General features: G+C 50.6%; 1 protein-coding gene across 3 annotated transcripts in view; it reads left to right on the forward strand.

The window, feature by feature from the left end:
* The window catches only part of sema3d (sema domain, immunoglobulin domain (Ig), short basic domain, secreted, (semaphorin) 3D), a 132074-nt gene extending 117189 nt beyond the window's left edge, over positions 1-14885 (forward strand). For all 3 annotated transcript variants that reach the window (XM_035401877.1, XM_035401878.1, XM_035401879.1), the window contains 16 exons: positions 449-600; positions 3703-3765; positions 4190-4309; positions 5049-5142; positions 5840-5971; positions 7461-7603; positions 9264-9378; positions 9883-9952; positions 10240-10384; positions 11236-11458; positions 11652-11740; positions 12137-12178; positions 12434-12591; positions 12858-12922; positions 13193-13332; positions 13785-14885. In XM_035401877.1, coding sequence (XP_035257768.1) covers positions 449-600; positions 3703-3765; positions 4190-4309; positions 5049-5142; positions 5840-5971; positions 7461-7603; positions 9264-9378; positions 9883-9952; positions 10240-10384; positions 11236-11458; positions 11652-11740; positions 12137-12178; positions 12434-12591; positions 12858-12922; positions 13193-13332; positions 13785-14156 — 2123 coding nt within the window. In that variant the 3' untranslated portion in view covers positions 14157-14885. The remainder of the gene's footprint in view (positions 1-448; positions 601-3702; positions 3766-4189; positions 4310-5048; positions 5143-5839; positions 5972-7460; positions 7604-9263; positions 9379-9882; positions 9953-10239; positions 10385-11235; positions 11459-11651; positions 11741-12136; positions 12179-12433; positions 12592-12857; positions 12923-13192; positions 13333-13784) is intronic.
* The last annotated feature ends 237 nt before the right edge of the window (positions 14886-15122 follow it).

Raw genomic sequence — 15122 nt, forward strand, 5'->3', positions numbered from 1 at the left:
TGCATGTGCGGGCGTCCAGCTGGGTCAGTGGGTAAATATCTGTAGGCTTGTGTATGTGTGGATAACTGTATAACTGAATGTGTGTGTACATTCTGTGTGTGTGTGTGTGTGTGCGTGCGTGTGTGTGTATCTCTTCACTGCAGGGAGTGTGAATGGTGAGTGGTTAATTTTGTCACGAGTACTCACAGCTCCACAGAAGTGAGTGATTCACTGTAAATGCTCACAGCTCCACAGAAGTGAGTGATTCATTGTAAATGCTCACAGCTCCACAGAAGTGAGTGATTCACTGTAAATGCTCACAGCTCCACAGAAGTGAGTGATTCACTGTAAATGCTCACAGCTCCACAGAAGTGAGTGATTCATTGTAAATGCTCACAGCTCCACAGGAGTGAGTGATTCATTGTAAGTACTCAGAGCGCTCACTCTCTCCTCCCTGTGTGCACTGCAGAGCTGCTGGTCTCCGGCAGTGTGGCCCCCTTCCTGGGCGGGGGGGAGGTGGAGAGCCTGCTGCTGGACGAGGAGAGGGGCCGGCTGCTGCTGGGGACCAGAGACCACGTCTTCCTGCTGGACCTGGAGCAGCTCAACAGGAACCCCAGGAAGGTACCGCGCAGCACGCCGTCCCCCACGCGTTTATCACCCACAGAGGGGCTCTAGATTAGGTCGGCCGCCTGCAGACCAGGCCCGTGTCGAAGGAGGACGCGCGCCTCAAGTTTTCCTGTTTCCCGCACTAAAGGAAAAGCACGTGAAATACAAGGTTCTCGCAGACCCACCTCACAGAGCGGCAGCTGTCAATCACCTTTGAGCCCTCCTTCACTGCTTCCCAGTGTGCTTTTGGGGATTTAGCTCACTAAATTTACTGCCTTTCTGGCTCCGTGGTAAGAGTGTAGCACCACGTTGTCCTGATTGGTCCGCAGATCCGCGGTTGGGTGGTTACAGACAGATGGACATTCTGAAAACCAGTCGGCACTCCCGCTGTGACCATGCACAGGGCAGCTGGTACGTCTTCACTGTAAAAAATGGCAGCGCTGGCCTACTTGGATGTATACACAAGGTAATCTGGGCCCCAGTCCCCCAGTCTGCAGTTCCACTGTGTATCTCCAGCCCTGGCATGTGTGAAGGTCATGTCCATTACCACCTCCGCATAGCCCTTCTCCAGACGCCCGGTACGAGGCCTTCCCGAAAACACAGCTGCCGCCCGCCCTGTGGACTGTGGAGTAGGCACTTTGGCGTCCCCAGCACCCGATGTGTTTACGCAGCTGCGGCCTGTCCCTGCGAGAGAGAGAAGGGGGCCGTTTATTTGATTTCTATCCGCTCGTTTAGACGTCCGGTCGGGCTGTGAAAGCGGCGCTTCCTCGTCGCCGATAGCGACCGCGGCGCGGATGTGGGACGCTCCTCGTCCCCGCGCGTGGGATTCGCACGTTAAATAAATAAAGGCTCGGGGCGCGCAGACTGTTGTGTGCGCATCTCGCAAGCGTGCAGAAAGCGCATTCCTGCCAAACGAGTATTGCGGTTGCTTTCTTTTCTAAATCCTAGAAGAGCTGTGTGTAAATCCCAGGAGTTATGTGTGGTTTTAAAGATTGTGCATCATTCTTTTTAATGCAATTGTTAATATCTGCCACAGTGTAGTGTACGATTTTGTGACTTGGCCGCCTAACCCGGCTGTTTTCTGACTCTTTTGAAAGCTGACCGCTTCTTGGGCTTGATTTCTGCAGACAGCCATGTTGCAGCATCGTTCGTGTGCATGGAGATAATTACAGCAATTACAGACCCTGGAATCTGTACAGAAGTGCGGTTTCTCTTCTCCTCGCTGTGGAATGCAGGAAGCCACACGTTCTCTCCGTGCTTCCCCTCTCTCTCTCTTTTGGTCTCTGTCTGTCTCTCTCTGTCCCTCTCTTCCTCTCACACTCTTTCTCTTTTGGTCTCTGTCTGTCTCTCTCTGTCCCTCTCTTCCTCTCACACTCTCTCTCTCTTTTGGTCTCTGTCTCTCTGTCCCTCTCCTCCTTTCACAATTCAATTAATGCAGATCCCATCCGATTATGTGAAAAGGTTCCCACGCAACGGTTTAGCCGGCTAATTTCCATTGGCATCTTGGGAAACAACCTTGAGAACACGCAGTCTCTTGTGGCTGTTTACGATACATCATATTTAAATTTAGAAGGAATTAAAAAAGGTTAACTTTTTTGGGCCAAAATGTACACCGCAAGGAAATTTCCTGTACATTATAAGAAACAGAATTTTAAAAATTCAAAAACGGAGGCTTACGTTTAAATATATTGCTCATGCTTTTAGATGATAAAGTACAAACGTGCACAAAGTGAAAAGACCAACGATGTGATAACAGACCGACAGTAATCAGTGTCTGGTTGCCATTGGCAACCATTAGTGATCTATTTATCTTCTGCTCAGTAATTTGAAAGGTTTCAGCTGATCCCTTTGCATTGTGAAACGTGGTCCATATCACTGTCTGTTCTTAGAAGGGCGAGAGCTTCGCTGCCAGACTGGCAAATTTCGGACGAGCGGCATCATCACAAACCGAATAGCCCCACATTAGTTAATGTCCACCAGTGCTGTGGGCCCTGGTCTCCGGGCTTGTGCAGCGTCTCTGCTCATTCTCCCGATCCGTCTGACAGTAAGAGAGATAATTCAATCAGATAACGCAGTCCGCTCTTAGCATCCGGGCTCCGGCTACGTGAAGCTCTTCAGATCGCAGCCTGGGGCTACAGTACGGCAGACTACAGTAAAAGCCGGCCGTATGCTCGTGGGAACAGATGCGCTGCGTCCGATTAAGATGGGACACGCTCCCCCCTCCCTCCCTCGGGGCTTCTGCGTCATTGGCTGTACCCCGCGCGGCACCCTGTCCCTCGGATTAATGGGTGGGATTTAGGGGCGCAGCCGAGACCCCTGGACCTCCCGTCCCTTGGTCATAGCTGGCCTGGCTCAGCGCTCCCCACTCCTTAACCCTTTGAAGGGTTTCAATGTTTTCTTTTTTTTTTTTTAATGTTTTTTTCCAGAGTTCTACGTCTGTGTTCTAGAACTCCGTTGTGTTCGATTACCAGCAGTGATTGTGACATCAGCGGTAGAATGTTCCGTTAAGAACGTTCTAATCACACATTTGTGACCTCACAAGGGTTAAAGCACCTCAGAACGAGGCCTTTCAGCGGAGTGTCTGAGCGTGTGCAATTATAAGGGCTTTTTTTTGTACGGGCTCCCCTGGGCCTTTTGGTACAGAAGGTGATGGACTCCCCTCAGCGAGGGTCAGGGGTCTGCATGTTAAGCAGCTGAACTTTTCACAGCACGTGTGTGCGCACGCGGAGGTGAGGGTGACACCCGTGCCCTTTACCCGCATGCCTCTTCACAGGAAACCCCTTCCCTCTGAACGCTGAGGGTCACATTGTGCATGTTTACTGGGCGTCCTTTGTTCGTACTGTATTGCAAAATCTTTCCATTGCTCTCCAAGGCTTTTAAAGTGGGGAAATCCGGGAGGTTTTATTTTTATTTTTTTAAACAAAAAGTGGGTGCTGAAATGCTGTACCATGTTATTCCATACAGCAGTCAGTGACGGCTGAATATTGCGGTGCTCGAGTTTCACAGCCTCTTAGTGTGTGAATACGAAACCCCTGTTGATAAGCAGAGTGGGAGTAAGTCGGCAGAAACCCTCCTTGTTTACGGAAAACTTTCGTTTTTGATGTGTCTTTCGCACAGGTCAGCTGGCCGGCTCCCAGAGACACGGTGGAGATGTGCAAACTCGCCGGCAAAAACGCGCACGTAAGTCGGACACGGGAGCCCCGCCCCTCCCACTTCACGGGCTTTTAGTGGCTCTGATTGGGTTTATTTATCGGCAGGGCTGTTTAGGGAGAGAGTGACAGGGGGAAGGGAAAAGAGGAAAATGTGTGTTTGTTCACTCATCCAGGCCCCTGCGGGTTTCCGTCCAAAGGAACCCGCTGAGTTCTCGTGAGAAATGCAAATGAAACCCAATCCGCGCCTTGACGTCTGTGTCTGCGTGGTGACTGTTGGGATAAGTGCTGACTTTGTCAGGGAACCTGCCTCGACGTGCCCTGTGCCCACAGCCATGCTTCCTGCAAAATCATAATGGTAGATGGAAAGTGTGTATATTTGATTGGAGAATGTATTATTATTGTGCTTATCTCCGTCTGTCCGTTCCTGAGTGTCTCGCTGCTGCCCCCTACAGACGGAGTGCGCTAATTTCGTGCGGGTCCTGCACAGCTACAACAGGACGCACGTGTACGCCTGCGGGACCGGGGCCTTCAGCCCCCTGTGCGCCTTCCTGGAGATTAGGGGCCAAGGAGAGGTAGGGCCCTCAGGAACCGCCCGGCAGTGAGGGGACCTGTGTGTGTGTGTGTGTGTGTGTATGTTTGTGTGTGTGCATGCGTGAGTATAAGTGTAAGGGTGTGTGTGTGTGTGTGTGTGTGTGTGTGCGTGAGTGTAAGTGTAAGGGTGTGTGTGTGTGTGTGTGCGGTGTGCGTTTGTGCGCGTCTGTTTATTTCTCTTTGCATCAAAGCCACGTTTTCAAATGTTTGTTGTAACTCGTTTTTAAATGTTTTTTTGGGTAGCGCTCAAAGCAAAATGTTTGGGAGCAAAAAAAAACCAAACAAACACATTCTCCTCATCACTTTGTTTCCCCAGCAGTTAGTGTGGCTTGGCCCTCAGCTCAGAGGGCCTGGTAAATGAGGACAGAGTCCCTGCGCTGAGCCCTCACAGAACAGCCTCAGGCTTTTATGGTCTCTGTGCTGAGGAGGCTGATTATGCCGGAGATCCAGTGAACCTTAAAGCAAACTAGCGCTGATAGCTCAGATCACACTGTGTCAGTAAGGGGTGTGAGATATGTAACGGGGACTTGGGGAATGCCTCTGTCCTGTGAAAGGTGCGTTCCCAAGGCACACGGACTCTCCGGCGTGACGCTTGATATATTGCCAAAGCTTTTTTATTTTTTTTTTCACGCACGCGTGTGTGTGTGCAGGTGGGACAGATGTCGAGCTGTAAATCGTATCTAACCCCTCTGCCCCCCCTACCCCCCCCCCCCCCCCCAGGACACCGTGTTCCACCTCCTCCCGAACAGCGTGGAATCCGGGCGGCTGAAGTGTCCTTTTGATCCCCGCCAGCCGTTCGCCTCTGTTCTAACAGGTGAGAAAAAATTCGGGGGGGGGGGGGCTTTGAAGAGCGCTGGGAGGGCGGAGCCCGGCTGATTAAGATGAACCGCTGCTTGTGCCCGGCGCCCCAGCTGTTTCCGCGGCGACTGCGTGTGCTTGTTCAAGGGGGCTACTTTTCCCTGTTTAATCAGGGAGTACTGATTTTTTCAGTCCCTTAATGTCGGTCCCAATAATGCCAGATGTCCACAAACCCAATGCTGGAGGCTCCAGAGATATTTGCGGCCTGGAAATCGGGCCTTCTGATTAATGAGGGGAAATCAGGAGTTATAAAGGGCGCACAAACCTGTAATTGTTCTGTGCGCTGGTAGCCTGGTGCACTGATAGTCGTGTTCGTGTGATTCGTCCCTGGCTCGTCGTCCCCCAGCTCACCCTGCCCCCACTTTTACTTTCTGACCCCTGGACTTACTTTCCACCTCTGTGTATGACTGGGTAAAGCCCCAGCCCTCTGTTGTGATTTTTCTTAAGGACGTTACCTTGGAGACCCGCCACCCTCCCTGCACGAACTGTATTTATTTGTGAATCGAATAACAAAAAAGGTGTAGTCATTTTGGAACCGGTGAGGTTTTTCTTGTGGTTTTTTTAAGTGTTTGCTTCTTGGCGCTCGTGTTGGGGAGCCGATCCGCCAGGCGGTGCCGTGATGGGTTTCATAAAAAAAACGCTTTCGTTGGCAGACCAGTACCTGTACGCGGGAACGGCGTCCGACTTCCTGGGAAAGGACACGACCTTCACCCGCTCCCTCGGCCCCGCCCACGAGCCGCAGCACTTCCTGAGGACGGACATATCCGAGCACTACTGGATCAACGGTAACCGGGCGCGTCCTAATCCCCGCATGCCTGGCCGCCCCCAGAACGAATCCAGTACAACGCCCTGTTCACGTCGGCTTCTACACCAAGGGGAAAAAAAACATTTACACAACATTTACTTTGATGTTTCCTGGGGAAAAATCAGTATATTAAACAGTCATTAAGGTAATAAAATTTAACTGGGAACAAACCCGGGGAAGTGTGTTACTTGGACAAACACAGCCCCCTCTAAATCAGTCTCAAGTTAAAAGCTGATTCATAAATGATTGGTGCCTCCAACCTAATAACTTCCCTGCGGTTTTAATTCTCACAGACCCTATTGTAGGGGCTCTTTATGTTATGTGTTCTGACTGGGTTCTGTATGCGGATGTAAAGGTTTATTTTCTGTTAAACATCCATGGAACAGTTTCCATCAGGGCCACACAGTGAGACAGACAGTGTGGGTCCCTGGTGTTGCAGTGCCCTTGGATTTAATACTGTTCAACCCTGTTCCTGGACTGTGCTCACACACACCCTCTCTCTCTCTCTCTCTCACACACACACACACACACACACACACACTGTCTCTCTCTCATACACACACACACACACACACACACCCTGGACTGTGTCTCTCGCTCTCTCTCTCTCACACACACACACACACACACTGTCTCTCTCTCTCTCTCACACACACACTGTCTCTCTCGCTCTCTCTCACACACACACACACACACACACTGTCTCTCTCTCTCTCACACACACACACACACACACACACACACACACTGCTCCAGGGTGAGTGGGTCATAATGGCACACTGCAGCAGGCCGGCCGTCTCGCGCAGCGCCACACGCTGACACGCTCTTTTCCTCATTCCTCAGCGTTTTCTCACCTCCCACAAAAGCCTGCCCTGACAAAAGAGTCTCTGTCCATGAGCTCTCCTCCGCTGACTGAGTAGGAACTCCCTGCTGCACATGTTTCCAAGGCTATGATAAGAGCCAGAATGCTGTATGTTAGTAACCCTTTGATGTGTGAGGTCACAGATATGTGATTGGAATGCTGTTAACTGAACATTCTGATGCTGATGTCACAATCACTGCTGGTAATTGAAAGCAGTGGAGTTCTGGAACACTTCCAAAAAACTTGCTCTTCAAAGGGTTAAATTTCCTCCTGCTAGCGGACTCGCTGAGGGAAGACTTTGGAAGGAAGGGCATTTTGTTTTTTTTTGTTTTTTAAAAAAGCATACTTACACCTGCCCTGTAAATTATGCTGAAAAATTTCATTGACGTCCTTTAGGGTTTTTGTGTGGAAGGGGAACCAGGACTTCCACCTGTGGTGTAACTCAGGTGAAGGGAAGCAGAGGAGATTTATTCCGTGTCCTCCCTCACTGTACAGTGGTCCCTTTTTTTGGTCCGTGGTGAGCGTAGATCACCCTGTTGAAAGCCAGGTGTCTGCAGGACGGTGGCTCAGCTGTGCGATCCGCTCTCCTCTCCCCTCTTTCCCGCAGAGGCCAAGTTCATCGCCGCCCATCCCGTCTCCGACACCTACAACCCGGACGACGACAAGATTTACTTCTTCTTCCGCGAGGCGTCTCGGGACGGGGGCTCCGGTGACAAGAGCGTGCTCTCCCGCGTGGCCCGGGTCTGCAGGGTGAGTCCTGGGGGGCGGGGCCGGGGTCAGGGGGCGGGGGCAGGGTCAGGGGGCCGGCTGTTACGGTGATGTGGGCCGGGGGTGAATTATATGCTCTGAATGATCTGAGACTCCAGTGCAGGGCCTGGCAGAGCACGGATTCAAGCACCCCCCCCTTCCCCCCCCACCCTCAGGAAAGGAGGCTTCCTGGTACATTCCTCTTTTTGCAAGCTGCTGAAAGAGGGTTCAACCACTTGCTCCTTGTGGGGGGGGGGGGGGGGGTTAATCATCACCTTCCCCTATTGGTCATAAGGGTCCAGCAAACATCTGCACTTTCTCCTCAGCACAGTACGTTTTAAGTGCCTGCTATGTCCTGTTAACTCCTGTTGAAGTGGTTTGATTTACAGGACGGCCCATCGCTCAGTCAGCCTTCAGAGGTGCAGTTTAAAGCACCTTTTTGTCAGCCGGTTAGAAATGAAAGTCCTAGGCACTCACACGGGGAGTTGAAGTTTAATTGGGGGCTTTTTAAAATCAGCACTTTGTGGCTATAAAAGCCTTAGTGAAGGTCCAAGCACTTTCTCTGGATTTCATTCTCAAACTGTGTTTTTTTTTTTTTAAACCCTGGGTGCCTTGTGGCTCAGACTCGCAGTTCTGTACAGCTGTGAAATGTGCATGTGAAGTCTGTCACTGACAGAAATCGATCGTGTCAGTGTTTCTGAAATCCATCCAAAAAACTGTTCTCGTAGAATAGCCCTACAGCAAGAGTGTTTCACAACTCGGTCAGCAAACTTGCATCGCGTTCCCAGAATGCATCTGTAAAGTGAAGCGCTAGCAAATTTCAACCAGCTGGCTTTTTTCTCCCTATTATTGTTTGGTGCCACAATTATTCAGCATAATTGCAAGAGACTTCACTTTAAGTGGAGCATTTAATAAAGCGTTTTGCTATTTAGAACATCAGCAGCTGCTGAAATTGACCAAATTTGTCCTGGAATAGGTCGCGTGCGTGTAAGAATGAATCGCACTGGGATTAGATTGAACAGACCCTGAGCATTGTGTGTGTGTCGTCGGCACTCGGGCAGACCCCTCCAAGGGCAAATCCAATGCACACAATGACAAACCCAGGCTCTAAGGCCAAGCTCTTGTGCGCCAGCACACTCGCCCTCGTTGCCTTCTGCGGTAATCTGGAGCGCCCGTCAGTGACGGATCTTTTCTCGGATAATGTTATCTTTGAAGATTATGGTATGGGGGAAATAGAATGTTATAGTGGTCTGTAATGCTCTTGAGCAGGCATTATCGTAGCTTTGCTGTGAGCCCGGCTTTCCTCTTTGTTAGCGTGCGTGTCGCAGTCTATAGAGCCGTCAGGTCAGGGCCTGTAGAAGCATGGCTGGAGAGCCTACTCCGCATTCCTTTGCCTTCCCTTCAAGAAATGTTTCCCTGGTTAGAGAAACTTCATGGTGTAGTGACATGCTAATCGGGGATAAATGATTAACTGTCATTGTTTACTTTGATTGCTGCTTTCTGTAATCCTTTGTCAGATCAGCCTAGCTGCCGTGGGAACGAATAAGAGTGATGTTAACTGCTTTACGTCATCCAGTCACAGCGACCAATCAGGCAGAGATGTGAGGTGCATATTTGAATAGTCCCACCCCTGTTCACGGTGGCGGTGCCGGTCGTGTTTCAGAATGACATCGGGGGCTTGAGGAGCCTGACCAGCAAGTGGACCACGTTCCTGAAGGCCAGGCTGGTGTGCTCCATCCCGGGGAGGGACGGGGTGGACACGCACTTCGATGAGCTGCGTGAGTCTCGCCCTGCAACTCCGGCTGTGTCTCAGAACTCTCAGTGTCCTTCCTTCCTTCCTTCCTTCCTTCTGTCCATCCTTCCTTCCTTCTGTCCTTCCTTACTTGTTTCTGTTCGTCCTTACTTCTTTCTGTTCATCCTTCCTTCCTTCTGTCCTTCCTTACTTCTTTCTGTTCTTCCTTACTTCTTTCTGTTCTTCCTTACTTCTTTTTGTTCATCCTTCCTTCCTTTCTTCCATCCATCCTTCCTTCCTTTCGTCCATCCTTCCTTCCTTCCTTCTCCTTTTCTGTAGATCACAAGCAGGTAAAAGCCATATGGCCGAACCCCACCGAGTCAATCGATCACTTCAGATGTGTGAAGTGGTAGAGGAAGGGAGGGAGGGGGAGACGGAGGGGAGGTGGGGCTCTACATTTTAACAGGGCCTCTGTCTCTAAGATCTGTGTTCCGTGCGTGCTGAACAGGAAGTGACAGGCCGCCTCTTCCTGTCTGTTCCTTTGTTTCAGAGGACATTTTTCTGCTCCCAACTCGAGATGAGAGGAATCCCATTGTGTACGGAGTCTTCACCACCACAAGGTAAAGCGTGTGTTCCGTGTGCACTATGTGTACCTGTGCATGCACACTCTAGATAAAAAAAATTTGAACACAAAGTTTGCTTTATTTTTTTCACATTGTAGACATTCAATCTCTTGGATCTTTATTTTGAGTATTAAATGTAAGCATATATTTGCAGTTTTATTGTTAGAATGTTACATTTTTAATAAAATAATGGTGTGATATTTGCTATATGGTGGGTAGCGTTTGATAGCTGTGGTGTGGGTTGCTGGCTGGGTGAAGTTACTGAAGCAGGTGTGTGTCTCCAGCTCCATCTTCAGGGGCTCGGCAGTGTGTGTGTACAGCATGGCCGACGTCCGCGGCGTTTTCAACGGCCCGTACGCGCACAAGGACGGGCCCGACCATCGCTGGGTGGAGTACGAGGGCAGGATTCCCTACCCCCGGCCCGGGACCGTAAGCTGCTCTCACACACACGCGGTCATTTCAGGAAGAAAGTCGGAGCGCGGATACTTCATAAGGAATTAATACCGCGTGCTAACGTTGCATGCGCAGTAGATGTGAGATTCAGTGGCAGCATTGTGTTTGTCTGAGCTGGTAGGCCCACCCGGTGTTTATTTGAACTGCCTGAAGGATGCCGAGTGTCAGTTATTTATGGACTCTATTCCTGCTGGCTGTTTAAATGGAACATCTGGTCCAGCGCTATAGCCGTTCGATACGGAGAGCGGACTGTGAGAGGCCCTTTCTCGTTGATGTTAATTAATGCCGCTGCAGGCCGCGCGGTTAACGCAGAAAATAACAAATAGTGTTCCGAGCGGTCGCCGTGGTGTGGTTGTCACGGCGGCGCGATCACGCGTGTGTATTTTGCAACCGGCGGGATAACGAGTGGACCGTTCCTGTTTGTTCAACAAATTAGACGACACGAACGCGAGCCGTTGCGGGCCGCTTTGGGCTGGTCCTCACGAGGTTTGCTCAGCGTATAAATAAACCCCTGCAAAAACAATCACTGGATAAGTCCCTGCCATTAGATCTGCTTATATTAAACAGAGACTGATGAAGTCTGCACAGCAGATGTTTCCGCTCTTTTTGCCGTTGTCTTTTTCACCACTGGAGGGAGTGTTTTCTTCATAACAAGTCCAGTATTTTATCTTTATTTGCTGATGGTATTCTCGCTTTTTACTAAAACAAATTATGCAAATTATGGGTTTGCAGACACTGTCTTATCCTGTTTATCTGTAACATTCATTCCCGTGCCCTTCCCTCCCCCCCCCCCCCTCCCCCCCCCCCCCCCCCCCCCCCCCCTTCAGTGTCCGAGTAAGACCTATGACCCTCGGATAAAGACGACCAAAGACTTCCCCGACGAAGTGGTGAGCTTCGTCAAATACCACCCCATGATGTACAAGGCCGTGTACCCGGTCACCGGCAGGCCCCTGTTCACCCGCATCAACGTGGACTACCGGCTGACCCGCATCGCCGTGGACCGCGTGGCGGCCGAGGACGGCCAGTACGCCGTCATGTTCCTGGGGACAGGTGACGTAACCGCTGCGCGCGCGTTCCAATAAGAACTCGTTTCAAAATGGTGTAATATGGAACAATGAGAACTGATCCTTTTAGCAATAACTGGAATATGCAGCTGCATATTAGATAGGGTGGAAATAAAGTTGTTTGTGTGTGTGCGTGTGTGTGCGTGTGTGTGTGATGTTTGTGTGTGTGCATGTGTCAGACGTGGGCACGGTTCTGAAGGTGGTGAGCATCACGCAGGAGAACTGGGTCACGGAGGAGGTGGTTCTGGAGGAGCTGCAGGTGTTCCAGGTGAGAGGGTCAGGGGGCGGGGCCTCTGTTCTAATGGCTCGCACTTCGAGATGAAGAACAGCGGTTTCCTGCAGGATCTGACATGTCCGTCGCAGGTCCAGGAAGCGGGCCAGACATAATGCTACTTTATTACTGGGTTACATAAGTCTGTTTTTAATGGCGTGAAGAAAAAATAGTCATGTTACACCTTGGTAACTAGGTATTTTTAATTTGGTATATTGTCTGTATGGTTGTCATTTATCATGAACAAATGTGAAATACTCTCTTGAGACATTGACATGTGGCAGCGTGGCACATCAAATTGGCTGTTTGGAACATATCAAAGCTGTGGAATTTTCAGCATTTATCTTTATTTTAAAGTGTCATTTTATTAAATGTGGTTTTTATTCATTGCAGACTCCCTCTCCCATCGTGAATATGAAGATCTCCTCCAAACAGGTAAGATAATCTACACGTACGTTTGCGGTGTGCTCTCTGCCTTCGCCCAAACCACGCTCTGTTGATCTTTTCATTGGTCATCTCAGCTCATAGTTGTGTGACGGTCGCCGAGAGAGAGTTGTTACCGGAGCTCTCGTTTCCTGCTGGTTTGATTGATCTGGGAGTCCCAGTTTAACTCACTAGCTTCCCTGTTTTGGCCCTGTCTGTGTGTGTCTGAAATGCTGGCCGCCTCTGACCCGCCTCTCCGCTCCACAGCAACAGCTGTACGTGGGGTCCCGGGACGGGCTGGCGCAGGTGTCTCTGCACCGCTGCAGCCTGTACGGCCAGGTGTGCGCCGAGTGCTGCCTGGCGCGGGACCCCTACTGCGCCTGGGACGGCGCCCAGTGCTCCCGATACATGCAGGCCTCTAAGAGGTACGGAGCAGCGCCCCCTGCAGGCCTGCGCTAAAACAGACCGCATTCTACTGCTTAAGCACGCACATGCACACACGCACATGCAGACACGCACAATGTGCGCACACACACACACACTCATTCATTCACACACACTCACACACAAACACAGGTGTGCGTACACACACAACCAATGAGAGCCAGTGCTTCGCTAAGATGAGCTGCCCTGCCCTCAGCCTCTTCTATGGAGGGATGAGTGTTGCTAAATGGCTGCTCTTGGTTTCCAGGCGGGCCAGGAGACAGGATATCAAACATGGCGACCCCTCAAGCCAGTGCTGGGATTTGGAGGAGAGTAAGTGTTAAATGGACTACATATTCCACGAGTCATATTATTCACTGTTATTCACATGGTTGGCAGTTAGTAAATGTTGCTGAATTTTGTTCTGAACAAGGAGGGAAAATGAATGTACTAAAGATCTGCTGGAATTTTACTGGTGCCAACTGGGTTAAAGTATTCCAAAGCATGATTTGACCCAAACCTCATATATTGCACACAGCAATGCTGCATGTAGTTGTAATGATGTTGGAATGCACAGCGTTGTGTTGACTGTGTCCTCCGTAGCCACAGCGGGCGATCGGGTGGAGGAGAAGCTGATTTTCGGGGTGGAGCACAACTCCACCTTCCTGGAGTGCGTCTCGAAGTCCCAGCAGGCCCAGGTGCGCTGGTTCCTTCAGCGTCCCGGGTCGGAGCTCTGGGAAGAGGTACGACCCGACCCCGCCCCTAAATCAGGACCGGCCCCGCGGCCGCTGAGAGCTGTTACCCAGCAGGCCCCCTGGCCAGCCCCTAAAATGGATGCCCTGGTCTGCTGATCGACCCCTAGAAAAGATTTGGTCTGCGTCGAGCACTCAAATAGTCTGGGTGGCCCCCATACGTTATTACCAGCACCATAAACACACAGTCATTAGTGCCAGTTAGACCTAATGACCAATCCAGTCAAGTAATTATGGGTGTGGAGGAAACACAAAGCAGAGGGCCACTTAAACCAGGTGTGTGAAGCAGTTCTGTTGAATGTTTCTTCAAGTCCTCTGCTTTTAAAATGGACGTTTCACAAAGAACAGTGTGAATCGTGTGTGATTGTGCATTTACCCCCACGCCCCCCCTCCCCCCCAACCCCAAAACCTAAACCGCAAACTCCTAAACCCCCTTTTCTCAGGTTAAGCCGGACGAGCGGGTGATCCGGACGGACCTGGGGCTGCTGATCCGGGCCGTCCACCGGCGGGACGGGGGGCTGTACCTCTGCACGGCCCAGGAGCACTCCTTCACCCGCACCCTGCTGCGGGTGGCCCTGCGCGTGATCGACCCCGCCCACGCCGAGCCCCGCGACCCCGCCGCCGAGGCGCGCCAGCGCTACAAGGACTACCTGCACCTGAGCGGCGGCCCGGCGCCGGGCCTGGACCGCTACTGCGAGACGCTGTGGGTACGCGAGCGGCGCCAGCGGCAGAAGGCCAAGTGGAAGCACGCGCAGGAGCTGAAGAAGATGAGGAACCGGCGGCACCACGCCCAGCCCGAGCCCGCGCTCACATAAGGGCACGGTGTGGAGCAGCGGGGGAGCCCAGCCCTGCGGGATTCAATCCTCTGGCCGTATAGCGGAATTCCATATCCCCGGTATTCAAACCAAACATTGAATATCCGCTAAATTATAAGAGATGCGTATTTAGCGGTGGTCTTCCCTTTCTGACTGCACCTTCAAGAGGATACAGTGTCTGATGAATGAAAGAGAGGCATAAAATGAGTGGACGGCCCATTTTCACATTTTGAAACAAATTTTGTTTTTTTAATTATTTGCGAGGCCTTAGTGGTTCTGGTTTGAATACCGGAGAATGGAAAACCGCTATAGCGGAATGATTGAGACTTGTTCAGACGCTGCAGGTCTGCACCGACCTGCTACATGAGACAACATGAGGCAACTGAGAATATACCTCCCTACACCAGCTGCCCCTGTCTGCAAATGAAATGCCTTTGCTTGTGGCATTACTCCACGCATGGGGTGGCTTAATTATAACCAGAACGACAATGCATTCATGTTGAATAAGTGTAAAAAGTCCAATGTGCTTGTACAGGAGAGCATGCGTGCTTTAGTGTTTCTGTTAATTATATAAATACTTGGAAGTCAAATTTTTGTAACCAAGCATTTTGCATAGGTCAATGAAAATACCATATTTTTGTATGAAACTTACACTAATAGGTCTACCAATATTTTCTGTTTTGTAGGTGATGTAGCAATTAAATATTATTAAAATGTTATTTATATTTACACAGGTGTTTTATGTTGTTACAGTTCTGAATGGTGTGAAACCCTGATTTCTTTCAGTTGATTTGCGTTGAATTTGAGTTAATTCTGTGGGAAACGTAGACCATGCAGGCGAGTTAACCCCTTTGCAGAGATGTCCTTGCCCATTTAGGGGGTACCCTTTTTAAAGTTTTGTAACTCCAGGTGTGAGCATCACAGAGATTGGTAAAATGGCTTAAAGGAAGCAAGACATTTTTACCA

The sequence above is a fragment of the Anguilla anguilla genome, chromosome 19, assembly GCF_013347855.1.
Source record: "Anguilla anguilla isolate fAngAng1 chromosome 19, fAngAng1.pri, whole genome shotgun sequence".
Lineage (NCBI taxonomy): Eukaryota > Metazoa > Chordata > Actinopteri > Anguilliformes > Anguillidae > Anguilla > Anguilla anguilla.